At 45.2% G+C, this 16,202-nt stretch overlaps 1 protein-coding gene and 1 long non-coding RNA gene across 2 annotated transcripts in view; both read right to left on the bottom strand.

Moving 5' to 3' along the window:
- Positions 1-13,093, bottom strand: part of LOC121694373 — a 20,044-nt gene extending 6,951 nt beyond the window's left edge. Inside the window, exons 1-3 of the long non-coding RNA XR_006025737.1 lie at positions 13,084-13,093; positions 953-961; positions 832-834 (exon numbers count right to left, since the gene is read on the bottom strand). This is a non-coding gene — a long non-coding RNA (uncharacterized LOC121694373). The remainder of the gene's footprint in view (positions 1-831; positions 835-952; positions 962-13,083) is intronic.
- On the bottom strand, positions 9,772-14,560 carry cebpg (CCAAT enhancer binding protein gamma). The gene is made up of 3 exons (XM_042074519.1): positions 14,394-14,560; positions 11,889-12,175; positions 9,772-11,293 (listed from the first exon to the last, which is right to left on the bottom strand). The coding sequence occupies exons 2-3, from the start codon at positions 11,997-11,999 to the stop codon at positions 10,871-10,873; spliced, it is 534 nt and encodes a 177-aa protein (XP_041930453.1). The 5' UTR covers positions 12,000-12,175; positions 14,394-14,560; the 3' UTR covers positions 9,772-10,870.
- Positions 14,561-16,202: the final 1,642 nt, after the last annotated feature.

The raw sequence follows: 16,202 nt of genomic DNA, 5'->3' as shown, positions 1-16,202 counted from the left end.
ACACACACACACACACACACACACACACACAGCGGTATATCTGAAGCCAATATATCTTGTAGTTTTCATGCACACATGCAAGGCGTTTCTGCTCTCTGGGTAAAGACCAAAGCAGAATGCTCCACAGAGACCAAAGCACACATCTGCACACACACACACACACACACACACACACTCACTCTCACACATACACACACACACTCTCTCTCACACACACACACACACACACACACACACACACACACACACACACACACACACACACACACATACAAATACACACACACATACAAATACACACACACACATACACATACAAATACATACACACACACACACATACAAATACACACACACACACAGAAACACACACACACACAAACATACACATTGGAATATTCTTTTCTGGGTCAAAGCAGGTCACCCCATCTCCAACACAGATATTGCACATATCTGTGCACACACACACACACACACACACACATACAGATTTGAATATTCTTCTCTGGGTCAGAGCAGGTAACCCCATCTCCAACACACACACACACACACACACAACACACACTCCATGTATGTTCTGTCTCACACACACACACCACCAGTGCGTGTGCCGTGCCGGCCGGTGCAGAGTCCAGTGTGAGGGAGATAAATCAGAGGGTCATCACCCAGCTCTGTTACTATAATTAGCTTAGGATCTTTCCATGACCGCTGGGAAAATACAGCGCTTTTCAACACTTTACACCTGTGTGTGTGTGTGTGAGTGTGTGTGTGTGTGTGTGGGTGAGTCATAATGGCCAGATATACTCCCTCACCCTGTCCCACACACACAACTGTCTTTGTGCACACACACACATATTATCTCTGAACACACAGACACACGTGCACACACACACACACACACACACACAAAAACACACACACGGTCTCAGATCACATAAACACACACAAATACACCCATCATCTGTCTGAAATCTCCATCTTTGCACGCAAATATACCTTGTCTGGTGTGTGTGTGTGTGTGTGTGTGTGTGTGAGATATAAATTGTTCGTGGAATTCAGCAGACCTCAACACACAAAATAGCAGGGAGTGTGTGTGTGTGTGTTTGGGGGGATGGGGCTGGTGTAGATGTGTGTAACTGAAGTTGCTGTGTGCGTTGGAGATGATCTAACCTGGTCTGACCCTGCAATCTCTCATTGCTATGGAGCGTTTGTGTGTGACCTGTCCTGTGTGTGTGTGTGTGTGTGTGTGTGTGTGTGTGTGTGTGTGTGTGTGAGACCTGTGCTGTGTGTGCGTGTGTTTTTGTGTGTGCCACCTGTGCTGTGTGTGCATGTGTGTGTGTGTGTGTTTGTATGTGACCTGTGCTGTGTGTGTGTGTGTGTGTTTATGTGACATGTGCTGTGCTGTGTGTGTGTGTGTGTGTGTGTGTGTGTGTGTGTGTGTGTGTGTGAGAGAGAGAGAGAGAGAGACCTGTGCTGTGTGTGCGTGTGTTTGACCTATGCTGTGTGTGCACGTGTGTGTGTGTGTGTGTGTGTGTGTGTGTGTGTGTGTGTGTGTGACCTGTGCTGTGTGTGTGTATGTGTGTGTGAGACCTGTGCTATGTGTGTGTGTGTGTGTGTGTGTATGTGTGTGTGTGAGAGAGAGACCTCTGCTGTGTGTGTGTGTGTGTGTGTGTGTGTGTGTGTGTGACCTGTGTCTATGTCCACTATGTCTGTATGGGAATGCTCTCCTATCAGTGGTCTTGGTGATGCCCCAGCTCTTCCGGATTCTTCTTCTGCACTTACATGGAGAGCTTGTTTCTCCAAGCCATTTGGACTACAGATCCACCTCAACAGATGTAACCTTTCCTCTACTAATGCTAAGACTAATAAGACTTCAAAATAGAACACTTCCTACAGGCACCCAGGGTTTATGACTAAGTGCATTTGGCCTTTGGCAGTCTTCTTTAGTTATGTTGCTCTTAGTGCTGAGGGGGAGGTTTCAAGCCGTAACCTGCTTTACGATACTTTAGCCCTTGATGAAGACCTAGCAGTCAAAATGTGTTGTGTGTGTTTGGTTGCTCAAGCTCTAATTATAAAATTGCGGAGTTATAACATTACATCATAAAAAAAAACAGAGTTCCTTGGCTTATTTTCCCCTTTGTTGATTTGTATTTACTTTACAATAAACTGTACAAGCGAAAAACCATCAGTCATCTGGTCTAACTAATGATGAAGTTGCTCAAACCATGACTGATAAAAAAAACTTGTTTTGCTAGTGCAAACCCTCGATCCACTGTACTGCCACAATGACGCAAAACAACTTCCTTTGCTGTGTGTGTTTGTGAGTCTGGTAGTCATGCTCAAACAGTCACCCCTTGCATTCGTGTGTGTGTGTGTGTGTGCGTCTGTGTGTGTGTGCATGCGTGTGTTTGTGTAGGTGTGTGTGTCTGTGTGCTAAATGTTTACAGCCACAGTGACAGTCAAACATAATTTGACCTCTTGAAGTGTTTGTGTGTTGATGCGATGGCTTCAGAAGTACCTGACCATGCTGTCCAGTTTAGCTCAGGTAAACAGCACAGGTGACACACCTGAGACCTACCCGACAGGTACCTGAACATGCTGTCCAGTTTAACTCAGGTAAACAGCACAGGTGACACACCTGAGATGTACCCGACAGGTACCTGAACATGCTGTCCAGTTTAACTCAGGTAAACAGCACAGGTGACACACCTGTGACGTACCTGACAGGTACCTGAACATGCTGTCCAGCTTAGCTAAGGTAAACAGTACAGGTGACACACCTGAGACGTACACGACGAGGTTATGAATGAACATCAGCATGCCACCACTGTTTGTTTGTCAAGTGACGTCTACCTGTCCTGTTCTGTAATCCTGCCCAACGCTTTCACTACCAGTAAAGCACTAAAGAATGCCTGATAATCACACACACACACACACACACACACACACACACACACACACACACACACACACACACTTCCAGTAAAGACCTAATTCGGTGGATCAGGATAGGTGACACACACACACACACACACACACACACACATTCTCTCTCTCACACACACACACACACACACACACACACACAAACACACTCAAGACATTTCCTGTTGAAGTGGATCATTGTTTGAGTTACAGGCTAACTGGGTGTTGAGTCTCTTCCTGTCCTCCTTGCATCAACATACTTGTGTGACAGCTGCACATCTTGACCCTGATCCTGAGCATCTGAGGAGGGCTGAGAGCACGTTTTGGACGTAGCAGGGGATTCTGAAAAACTCATATTTCCCCTCCTTCGTTTTTAAAAATAATTCCATTCACACTGATGCTAAAAACAGCTGGGGAAGGGTGTCTCGAACACGTCGAGCAAACAGGTGGCCAATCAGAGATTTCAAACAAATGAGGGAACATCACGTATGTGCTTTTCTTACGTGTAAACGGGACCTGAGATATGGACTCACACACACATACACACACACACAAACGTACGCACACACACATTCTTTCACACAAACTTACGTCACAGACGAACGTCACAGACCGCTTGGAGGTGCAAACAATCTGATTTTTGGATAGTTGACCATCAGTTAACTTCGATACTTTGGATAGACAATAGCAATACATCATAGGAGTGATTAGCGTCAAAAAATCTAGACTGGAGTAACTCACCTTCGACACCTCCGATATGTTTAGTGTTCTAAAGACGTCAAATAGTTTGCTAGAGTTACCAAATTAATAGCCAAGGAGCCAGATGGGAACACGCATGGATGGCTATAAAAGCTGTGCTTTCATTATAGAACTAAACACGACAAAATACTTTTATGACCCTTGAGCAAGCTCGTTACTATGTGATCTCAATGACGATGGAGCGTTTGTTTGCACCTCCAACAGCATGGCGTACCTGATTACCACCCAAAAACGCCCACAAATGCCCCTATGTTTGTGTGAAAGAATACAGGTGCACACACATACACACTCACAGGTGCACACACACATACACACACAAACGTACGCACACAAACACAGGTACACACAAACATACACACACAGGTGCACACACACATTGTTACATCCCGGTCTAGGGCTTGTGGGATATAACAAAAACGGGCAGACACATAACTTAATAAAATGGTGTATTTATTAATACAAAAAAAAACAGTATGGAAAAATGTCTAAACTAAGAAAAACACGGCCTACAACGTAGGCCTCGGCGGCCAGGCGCTCACTCCTGGTCTCTCACCCCAGGGAGTGAGAGAGATGACGGCGAGTTGCACGGGCAAGGCCCGAGGCTGGCCCTAGTGGCAGCGATGTGCGGCAACGACGGTGGCAACGAACGATCCCCACAGCTAGCAAGAGAGAGAGCTCAATGACGTCAGCCCCCTTTTAAAGGGCCGGGCTACCCTGACGTCATAGGGTTTCACACCACCCCTCAGCTGTTGTTTTTGTAGGAAACAGTCAGAATAAATGTGTGATGTACTGACACAGAGGCACAGAGGCTAGAATTTATTTTTTTCTTTCAGCCCTCTAGTCACTTAATATGATTTAGAAACACAACTGAGACCTAGCACAAGGTCTTGTGAAGCTGTGTTCAAAAGTAGATCAATATAGAATGAAAATATAAGTACTTTAGACCATTATTTGCCAAGGTATGCTCATGTAATTTGTAAAATGCCCTATGGAAACTCCCCATAGGACTTTTGGTTATCCAAAATGCATACTGACAATCAAATGCTTACTGTCTATGTGTAGAAGCATAATGGTCTCAAATGAAAGGTAAGTTTGACGTTTCATGCATGCATTTGAATTGTAGCCTACTTCAGGGGTTCTGATATGGAATGACTACACTAAATATGGAATAATTACACAAATATAAATCTTTGCAATTTCTATTTTTAAATTAAATTGGTGTGTTTAAGATGGACTATACATCTGCACAACTAATATTGGATAAACTAGATGTACCGCAGAGCGGTACAAAATATGACCGCCGCCCAGTCCAGCACATTTTTTCCACAAAAATAAATCACGCTGAAAGGCCTATATGATTCTAACTGTCGCACTAAATTGCATTATCCACACTCAATTCTCACTGGTATCTTCTAGACAACAAGTACCAAAACATGATTAGTTCATAGATTTCACATTTAAAATTCATTTTATACAACCCACCTTGCCTGTTCATAATTCTGAGAAATTCTTGAATTGTGTGCATGTGTGCGTGTACATGTTTATGTTTATGTGTGTGGGTGTGTGTGTGTGTGTGCGTGCTTGTGTGTGTGCCTTGTGAACTCCCAGGGATCCAAAGACACGAGGAGAGTGATTTCCAGCAGACGGTTTCTTTTATTAACTTATAAAGCCTCAAACTGAGGTACTCAAAATGCAACAAAAACTTCTTCAATCTTCTTTGGATCTCGAGTCTGGAAGGTGGACGGGCCCTCTTGGCTGATCTGCAGTCCACTCCGATCTTTAAAATTCCTGGGCACAAACAATCACACTTGAAGCAGTTTAAACAGACAACGTACTGCCTTAAACCAAGGACAAAAGCTGTATGGGGTTTACTTCCACAACCCTGCTTCCCTCTTTGTCTCTCTACCAACCGGTCTTTTCAGGTGCTGTTCAGAGCCAATCTAACAATTTGCAGCTGGACTCCAATTAGTGGATGTGCTGACGTCCCTAGTCTTCAGAGCACCTCCCCAGGGTCCTAGTGCCCTTCCAGCATAGCCCTGGTGCAGTACACGCCATCCACAACCTTACCCAAGGGGATCCGGCGACGGTTTGCCCTAGTGGGACAACAAGAGCAGCTTGGGGTACCACAGCCTGCGTACAGTATGTGCCCGTGTTTGTGCGCATGCATGCGTACATATGTCTACTATGTGAGTATGTGTCATATGTATGATTACTGTGAATGTATGTGTGCGTGTGTATCTGTTTATGCACATGTGTGCATATGGAATGGGTTAACATGACCCCTGAAGGCAAACATTCTGAAAAAATTGGTCATCCTAGGCCCTACAGTTCTCAAGATATTCACAGAAAACTGTGTCTGCCCTACCCTCCTTTCGGGGGGTCCAGTCCAGCGGGGGGGCTACAGATCAAAAACAATGGTTCCATGCTATCCATGTGGGGTTACATGCCCACCAAGTTTCGTGTACCCCGGTCTTTCAGTGTCCCGGGAATCCTTGTTGGTGTAGGTCACTAAATGTACACATAAATTATTTTATTGTAAGGCCCCCCATGAACGAAAGTTCACAGAACTTGGCATGCATTCGGAGGGTGTCATAATGATCCTACACTTTCAATTTTGTGTGGTTTTGACCATGTCAGCCAGACATATTGTGATGAAAACACCTAATTTTTTGCTTTTTAATTTTTAACTAGGTGGCGCTATACATGAAATAAGTGGTAATGGGATAGGTTGACATGCCCCCTTAAGACCAACATACGAAAAAAAGGTGGACCTCCTAGGCCCTACGGTTCTCGAGATATTCACAGAAAACTGTCTCCGGCCACCTACAGGCCAGTTGGTGTATAGTAACATAAAATTAATTTATTGTGTGGCCCCCCATGAACGGAATTCCACGAAACTTGGCGTGCATTCAGAGGGTGTCATAATGATCCTACACTTCCAATTTCTTGCAGTTTTGACTATGTTAGGTCACAGATACCTGCGATGACAACACCTCATTTTTACTTTTTTGTGTTTAACTTGGTGGCGCTATACATGAAATGAGTGGTTATGGAATGGGTTGACATGGCCCCTTGAGATCAACATACAAAAAAATGGTCCTCCTAAACCCTACGGTTCTCGAGATATTCACAGAAAACTGTGTCTGCCCTACCCTCCTTTCGAGGGGTCCAGTCCAGTGGGGGGGCTACAGATCAAAACGAAAAATGATGGTTCCATGCTATCCATATGGGGTTACATGCCTATCAAGTTTTGTGTACCCCGGTCTTTCAGTGTCCCGGGAATCCTTGACGGAAATTTGGACATGCGAAAAAAAAAAAAAGCCTTCGCTTCGCGGCGGTCATAAATAACATGATTATTAAATTTCTATGGACTCCTGTAAATATTAAAGACCCAATATGCTATAGCATATTGCTAAGGATGTACACTGCAGCTAGAAGGTAGGAGAGCACCAAAGGAGGGCATTTTTGATTACATTTAAGACAGCTCTGTGTGCCGATTGGCCAAACACTGACTTCAGCAGCTGCAGCTCTGTGTGCTGATTGGCCAAACACTGACTTCTGCAGCTGCAGCTGTGTGCAGAGGCGTATCAAGCTTTTAAAAGTGTGGGGGTTGTGGGATAAGAAAATGAAACAATCCGGCCAAATTATAAATAACTCCCTACAGGGACATTGTATGTATTTTCTGAGAGGGGTGCGGACTATATTGGTGTCCAGGAGATTCTCCCCCGAAAAAAAATTGAAATTCTGATTGCTAAACACACCATTTTAATGCAGTTTGGGAGCATAGGCGGATTATGAAATTTCGGGCCCCTGGGCCCAGATGTATTAAGGGCCCCCCACTTATTGTTGTATATGTGGGAGGGGTGGTTTGGGGTTCCTCCCCCAGAAAATGTTTAATTTGTTTGATGTGATTTCCTGTATTCTGGTGCATTTTGGGGATGGCCAATACTAAATTCAATCAGATTCATAGCCTACATCCTGATTTGTTGATATTGAGGCAATGATTCCATGCAAAGGTTTGGGCTTCAGGGTCCCCTGACCCCTTGGCCCCTGGGCCTGGGCCCGGTAGGCCCGTGCAGTAATCCATCCCTGTTTGGGAGGGACAGAAGAAGCAGTGCCCCTTCTATGTGTGGCTCATGTGACATGTAGGCCTACATGATCTACCTGCTATCACTTCACTATTTGACACTATACCCTACCTGGAGACATATCTCATGTTATAAATCAAGAAATCATTTCAGAAATTATGTACTGTGCATATGGGTTAGCAGGCTACAATAAATTGCCTAACAGACAGCAGCCTAATTTCGAGGTATCACTAATATCTATTAAATAAATGTAAATGACACAGAATAGTGACAGAACTGTAAGCTCTAATTCAAAAACGTTTGAAGTCTACCCAAACATATGCAAAGGGAATATAAATAAATTGTGTTGCATCTAGCCAGCTTAATGTAAATTTAAAGATTATGATTAACCGTTTCTATGGTTTTTCTATTGATAGTTACAGAAAGCCACGTTGTTGTTTAAACTATTGTTGCTTCCAGCCCACGTTACCTCCAGTTTCACTTGCTGCAGGGACGTACACATTGCATGAGCGCTCATAAGCGTTCTATTTGAGTTCTACATGCTGGAAATCTTAGTTCTCAGATGTAGGCCTAGAACTCAAATGTGTCTTGACGCCGCCGTTAAGATCAAAATAAGATGTTCTAAATGGAACGCGATCGTATTTAAGATATTAGATAGATGTAGCACTACGACACACACTGACAGTGCCTTGGTGCGCCCCTGCTTTCACTTTGACTCCCTGCATTTCTACATTGTGACAAAAACTGTCAGTCAGATATTGAATTTTGGTTTACTAAATTAGCATAATGCGGTAACAATTATCATTTCAATTCAACCTGAAATCTGCTCACTGCAGACGTTATAATGCAGACCCAAGCAGCAGCGCAGCCTTGAAAGACGCACACTTTGAATTTAATCAGAGCGGCTCTGGTTCTTCACTGACTAACTTGATGTGATTGGCTGGATGACCGTTCAATCAAATCAACAGACCTATTTGTGTCTCTTTGTGTGTGCGTTATGGTAGATACGGTTCCAACTCTTTACGGGAGCGTTTATTTCCATATTTTACTTTCATTTTAATCTGTCAAAAAGTGTGGGGGATAGAATCGTTTTCCAGCAAAAGTGTGTACTTTATAACACCCACATCCCCCACGCTTGCTACGCGCCTGGCTGTGTGCTGATTGGCCAAACTCACTCAGAGTGTGGGGAGCCCCCGGCCCCCAGCACATAACACACACACACACCTCATGTGCACACTAACCTGTGGAACTATAATAGCTCACAGGTATTAGGCAACAGGAGCTGGAAGTCGTCCTGAAGAAGACTATGTCCTTACCTGTCCTCAGGTGAAACAGACAGGAAACAGTCACACTGAAGACAACTGTCTCCTGTCCGCAGGTGAGGCACAGCTCAAGACAGGAAACAAGGTCATGCTGAAGAAAACTCTGTCCTTACCTGTCCTCAACTGAAACGCAGTTCCTGCAGGAAACTGGTCACACAGAGGAAGAGTCTTTGGCCCAGACATTTACTATTCACCAGTTTATTGTCATCACATCATCGGACACCTCACGTGGTGCCTGGCATTGCCAGGTGACCTTGAGCCCCACCTGGAACACTGTCCTTGATGACGTGCGGACATTCTGACTCATGACTGGGTGAGCTGTTCCAGGGTTAAGGGTTATAAAGTGGCTAGTAACTCAGGTTTATGACCTTTATGAGTGTACCGGTATGTGTGTGGGACAAAAGGGTAATCCCCTCTAAACAAGTTATAAAATAAATAAGTGCTAAAGCCGACACAATGCACTTGAGTTAAATAAAATAAATTATTTAACTAATACTATACATATATACTGTAATCGCCAATGATTGGGAACTCCTGATGTACTTAATCAATAACTGTGTGTAGCAAAGGAAAAGAGCAAGCGACGCCACCCAGCCTCATCTTTGAGCTGCTCTGCAGGTGGGCTGTGCAAGTGTTGTGTACGAGCAGAGGGAGAATAAGGACCAGGTGCTCAAGCATGAGGTTTGTATTCAATTTTAATTTACAATTCACAATACCCCCATAAAACTCTTATAAAAAGCTAGGAGACCCTAGTCACAAGAAGAATGCTGCACAGCAACATCGACAACTCAGCAAAACGTCAATCAAATATTCATCCAACATTCACCTGGAAATTAGTGGAGCCGTTTTCTTCTCTTCTTCTCCCTTTGCTCTTAAAAATGTTTCAAAGTTTGTTTTTTTCTTCTCTGCTTTACAATCGAGCCAAGTAAAATTTCAGCTGAAGTCGTTCGTTCAGGAGTCCAAATGTCCGAATGTCTTCGTCCCCCAATCGTGTAGTGCAACATTCGGGCGGAGCGTCGTGGCGCAGGCCCCTGCCAGCTGTGGAGCCCAGCGGGCGCAGAGGTGGACCAGTGTGGGAGGTGGAGGTGGCGGCGGGGGTGGAGGTGGAGGTGGCGGCGGGGGTGGAGGCGGGGATGGGGGAACCTCGTGGAAACTGTGCAGACAAGGCCGTGTGGTGAGGCTGAGGGCAGCCTGAGGTCAAGATCACGTTCAGAAACAGCACAAGACAAAATATAAAAACACACCTGTGTGCGTGTGTGGGTGTGTGTGTGTGCGTGCATATGTGTGTGTGTGTGTGTGTGTGTGTTCCACCCAACCCTGTTCAGACAAATCCCATCCATTTCCCCTTCTCGCAATGACATCAAAGGAGTCTTTAAGACAACCCCAACCGTTTCATGGTGTGTGTGTGTGTCTGGCAAGGGGCTCTGATGGGTCATCACTGCTGAGCTGAAACGTCAGAAGTCATCAGAAGCCAAACAACCTGTGCTGTGACCTCATGACACACCAGAGCGCGCACACACACAAAAAACAGATACACACACACTCACAGACACTCACGATGAAGAGCAATAGAGGTCAATTCTCCATTCCTGGTTTAGGGAAGCAGATGAGGCCAACCTGACTGGACACAGAGAACATATGATGGACCGGACAGGACAGAACAGAGAGGAGAGGGCAGCCAACAGAAAGACAGGATGAAGAAAAGAAAAAAGAAGGAGAAGAGGAAGAGCATGCAGTGTGGTGCCCCTCGGTGTGAGGAGAGGAGAGTCTCGGTCATCACTGTCCCACCCCGCTGCTGCCGCCCTTGTTGTTGTTGTTGTTGTTGTTATTGTTGTTGTTGTTGTGTGGGGGGGCGCAGGGCTCGCCGGGGGTGGCGCTGGCGGCGCTGGGGGGCGCGTTGTCGGCCAGGTTGTGCGCGTGCTCCAGGAAGAGGTCTTTGAGCACGCTCAGTTCCTTGCTGAGCAGCTTGATCTTGGCCTCCAGGCGCTCGTTCTCCTCTTTGAGCTCGTTGACGCGCTGCTGTGTGTCGGCCGCCTTCTGCTTGCTGCGCATGCGGCTCTTCTTGACCGCCAGGTTGTTGCGCTCGCGCCGCTGCCGGTACTCGTCGCTCTCCTTGTCCGATGACGCACCCTTCTTCAGACGGCTAGGGGGGGCCGCCTTGCCCCCCCCTCCAGAGCTCACAGGGACCAGCTGGGGCACCTGAAACACACACACACACACACACACACACACAATTAGGGCTCCATCCACCTATTCCAACACATTCGCAACACAATAGCAGTGTGAGTAGAGTAATGCGTGTGTGTGTGTGTGTGCGTGTGTGCAGGTATGCCAGTCTGCAGAAAGTTATCGGAAAGTTACCTATTTTCACCCTTTTACGTGTATGTGTCACTTAATATTCATTTCTGTACAAATCAAGACTGCGGATTCCTACAAAAAAAAAAAAATCTCTGCACCAAAAATGACATTGTACAGTGACTCGAAGAGCTGTAAAGAGTGTTGTAAGGCTATGTGTACAAAACCGCTTGGAGCTCCAGTGAAATTTTGATTTTGTGACAAAAATGCTCGGTCTAACCATTGATGTGCTGAGTGAGTGGGTGGAAATAGGGCACCCACCAGCCCAGCATCAAACTCCGAGCACAGTATGAACCAAACCAGATTTTATTAAAATCTACAAACTTATGGCTGAAGAAAAATGCATGGTTCATCAATCAAATATTATTTTGAAGTATTAAAAAACATCTTGAGTATGCATTCCTATGTGTTTGCTGGTGAGACTTGTGTGTAGGCCTACCTGTTGCAGTCCCCCTCCAGTGGGGAGGGTGGCGCTGGCGAGAGTCTGGCTCTGGATGACACTGACGCCGTTTTGGTCCGTCATTGGCTTCTGCTGTGACGGCATGCTCATCTAAAAGGGGTCCGACCGACCGTGGCTCTCACGTGCGCTCTGGCTATCTGGCGCCCTCTGCTGGAGTCAGCGCTGCAGCGGTCACTGCGGACAGGTTCACGAGGTCAGCACTCCGCTCAGGACGTCCAGGTGTGTGTGTGGTTTGGGGGCTCCACTGCACTCCAGTTGCACAACACCTGCAAGGTGGGCAGGAGGCACAAACACACTACAGCAAATGGCAATGCTAACAGCATTACAAAACACACTACAGCAAATGGCAGTGCTAACAGCATTACAAAACACACTACAGCAAATGGCAATGCTAACAGCATTACAAAACACACTACAGCAAATAGCAATGCTAACAGCATTACAAAACACACTACAGCAAATAGCAATGCTAACAGCATTACAAAACACACTACAGCAAATAGCAATGCTAACAGCATTACAAAACACACTACAGCAAATGGCAGTGCTAACAGCATTACAAAACACACACAAACACCAATGGCACTAATAGCGTGTGAGTGTACCGTTAAACTACCAATATCGATAAGGGAGTTGAGTGTGTGAGTGTACCGTTAAACTACCAATATCGTTAAGGGCGTTGCGCGTGTGTGAGTATACCGTTAAACTACCAATATCGTTAAGGGCGTTGCGCGTGTGTGAGTATACCGTTAAACTACCAATATCGTTATGGCCATTGAGAGTGAAAGACTCCACCTGTCCACAGGGGGCAGGCCTAACTATCTCCTGAGCTACACCACATCTGTATTCTTACACACCTAATAACAATGGGACTCACACCTAACAAGAGCCAGGTTAATTAATACAGTCTACTGGGTATTCTTACAGTCCCAATTACTAACCTCGCGCCCCTCCACACGCGCACGCACACGCTCGCACACACACGCATGTATGGTCTAAAGCCAGTCCCTCAGGAGGATTCCCATGGCAACAGGAACAATAAAGTATGTGTGTGTGTGTGTATGTGTGTGTGAGAGATGGAGAAAAGACAGAAGCACAGGAAAAAAGATCAGTCTAACAGGAGGATGTGTAGAACATCAAAGGAAAGCAGGTACGCCTGTGGTGACAGACACACACACAAACAATATTGCTGACTACACAAAATCCTGGCAGTGGGATGGGTTACACACACACAGACACTCTCACTCGCGCACACACACACACACACACACCGGAGTCAGATGTGGAACGGGTCTAGATGTGTAACGGGAACCAGCACTAGAACACCACCAGCACCTGACATCTCTCTCTCTAGAATTGAATTATGCATGCCACTGACTAATGGGTTTTGTCGTTTGCACGCTTTCTTTGTGTAAGTGCAACTCACTGCCCTCCTTGGTATGGCTGACATAATAAAAGTATTGTTTATAACACGCATGGTTTTAGCGCCACGACATGAGACAACGTTAATTGTCTAATTAAAAACCTAACCAACTGAAAGCTGAGATGTAGCGGTCAACAACTGGGATATTATTACAATATTCGTATAAGGCGTTTTAAATATGTAGCTATAATACCGCCCATCATGGGCTAGCCCGGAGTTGCCAGAGGTTGCATCATCGCAGCCCGCTCCCCCGCCCGCCCCTGCCTTTGTGCCTTGGAGAAGGGAAACTCCGGAGTCAGTCGCAGCTTCCCAGCAAACCATCGCTTCCCAAACACACAGAGCGTTAGAAAGCCACTCACTTCCATTGTGACCAATCTGAAATGATTACATGTCGCGCGGGTTATTTTATGGAACCATTAGCAGACAAAGATACTGTTTATGATAGGCTACTACAGCGCTTACCACCTACAGACGGGGAATACCGCTAGCTAACGTTAGCTGATACGACACCATGCTAACATAAACAGCCACTCCAACTAACTGTTAGAGGTTGCCAGTAGTCTTCTCCGCCATTCGACATCACCCAGTACACCCATCCCATTGATATTACACAAATGTCAATACTGTGACTATTCACAGTTATTTGGTGCGTGGGCCGTCTCGCTTTGACAGACACAGTTCTGTCGCTTTGAGGCTGCTGGGGTTGCGTGATTGCAAAACACCTAGCTAGTGAGCTAATCTGTTAGCAAGATAATGGGAGAGCACAGTCCACGTCAACTAGTCCCATCCATCTCACTGTTTCACACAATGGAACTTGATTCAACCGATATTGGTTTTGTCAATCTCCTCCAGGTTTTAACATAACATTTTTAGACATGACGAGATGACATACTTTTATGGAAGAATTAGTTGACACGGTAATGAAAAAACGACAACAGTAAAACCGCATAAAGTTCACCCGTCTTTAGCTCGGTGTTGCTAGCTGACTTTTACACTTTTCTGACAGGCAACGTTACATTCGGTGAAAACGGTCAGAAACTCTACAACTCAACACAAATTACCTTCAGAATGTTAAGGTCTTCTCAATCGTCCATCGAGTGGCCGAGGTACACCAAAATCCAGAGCTGTTGTCAATAGAAGTAGCTAGTTCACTGAAGTCTGTTATTGTTTAGCTAGTTCATTGGGAGCCGCTTGAGAAGTATTGCGAAATCGTTTTTCCTTGTAGGGACATCTGACAACTCAGCCAATGAGAGGGCCCACTGTGAAGACATGATGCAATACACAGGCTGATTGACATGACGTCTAACCAATTGCAAAGCAACCTTTTAGTTTCAAGTGTTTATGTAAGAAAATCTTCAGTCATTGGGACAATCATAGCAACAGCGACTTTTTCATACAGTAGATACAAAGAAACGACGTTCTTTAATAACAACACTTTACCCCCGAGTGTAACAACAAAGCTCAAGATGCAGAATTGAAACACGTTCTTTAATAACAACACTTTACCCCGAGTGTAACAACAAAGCGCAAGATGCAGAATTGAAACACGTTCTGTCAGATTCTGCTTCAACATTTCTCAGCTGAAAAATGTAAAATGGCTTCAAGTTAATGATTATGAATCATAGGCCTACATGGCTGGAATGAGATAATGCCAAAATCATATTTAAATCTTACTATAACATATCAAGTTTCCTTCACGGTTGGTTATTAGGTGTAATTAGTTATTATGTATTATTTATGCATTAAAGCATGTACTTAGATGACGCTTTAAGCGACATATCAAATTGCAGAGGCCAATGTCCCTGGAGTAGCCTAGGCTACTGGGGGTCGTGCTTTGCTCAAAGGCACGACAGTGGTGGCCGGGAGTCGAACCCACTTTTACAAATAGGCCTATGCATGTAAGCTGTAAAAACACTACCACCGCCCGTACACATAACTTAGCCTACAATAGTATATATGGGAAAAAACAAGTTTGGCCCATAGAAATATATTTAACATATATACCAGGAAGAAAACAGAAAACATACACATACATTCTAGTCGCGTTTTTTCTTCTTCTGTCTTTTACACTTACTTATTTGGACATGGAAGTCTAAAAACCCATTAAAGTAGCTATTCAATATAGGGAATACGGAGAAATAGATAGGAGCACATTAAAAACATCTAAGACTGGCGTGTAAATGATGGTGATGAATCTAGCTGACATTGGACTAATATATGTTTGTGGAACATGAAAGGTATGGATGTTATTCTATTGCTGTAAGTCGCTCGGATGAAAGCGACCTGCCAAATTGATACATGTTAATGTAAGTGAGATAGGGGCCTACACGCCTGTACGACTGGATAAGTTTAGCTGCAGGTATACACAAAATGCACAGTGTTATGGAAGCAAAGTATATCTTTCTCGAAATTTGTGATGATTCCAGAAACCTCTCACTCAGTGACACAACCCCCCACCTGACAGCAGAGGGCTCGGGAGTGTTCTCTCCTGCGCGCCCTCTGTTCCTCGAGTCGTGCATGACAAGGAAGTCCTTATCCAAGCTCGAGAGAGTTATCGCAAGCAGCTCCGCTACAAGAGCGCCCGAATCACGACTACATACGGGGTCACAGGTGCAGACAGACTACGCTGACATCTCACGTAGACTCGTTTCCAGAGAATATGAAACATTCTCAACATGTTGTCCAAAATATCGAAATAATCGCTCCGCTTGGAATTGTGCCTATTGTGGCTATCTCTTGACGCAGGTCATTGACAAATAAATATGCGCATATTCGACCACACCAAGATTACACGTGTCCAATTTCTGAATTCCACAGAGGGACTTCAGCGTCAGCTGATCCGTCCTCGCCAAAACTACCAGCAGCAGCAT

The sequence above is a fragment of the Alosa sapidissima genome, chromosome 20, assembly GCF_018492685.1.
Source record: "Alosa sapidissima isolate fAloSap1 chromosome 20, fAloSap1.pri, whole genome shotgun sequence".
NCBI classification, from domain to species: Eukaryota; Metazoa; Chordata; class Actinopteri; order Clupeiformes; family Clupeidae; genus Alosa; species Alosa sapidissima.
Note: the sequence above shows the minus strand (reverse complement) of the source record. Positions and strands in the feature narration are given on the sequence as shown.

Excerpts from the sequence above, each read along its gene's own strand:
- cebpg (XM_042074519.1), bottom strand. The coding sequence starts at position 11,999 with ATGAGCATGCCGTCACAGCAGAAGCCAATGACGGACCAAAACGGCGTC. Across the intron at positions 11,294-11,888 it reads CTGGAGGGGGACTGCAACAG|GTGCCCCAGCTGGTCCCTGT; the intron begins GTAGGCCTACAC and ends TGTGTGTTTCAG.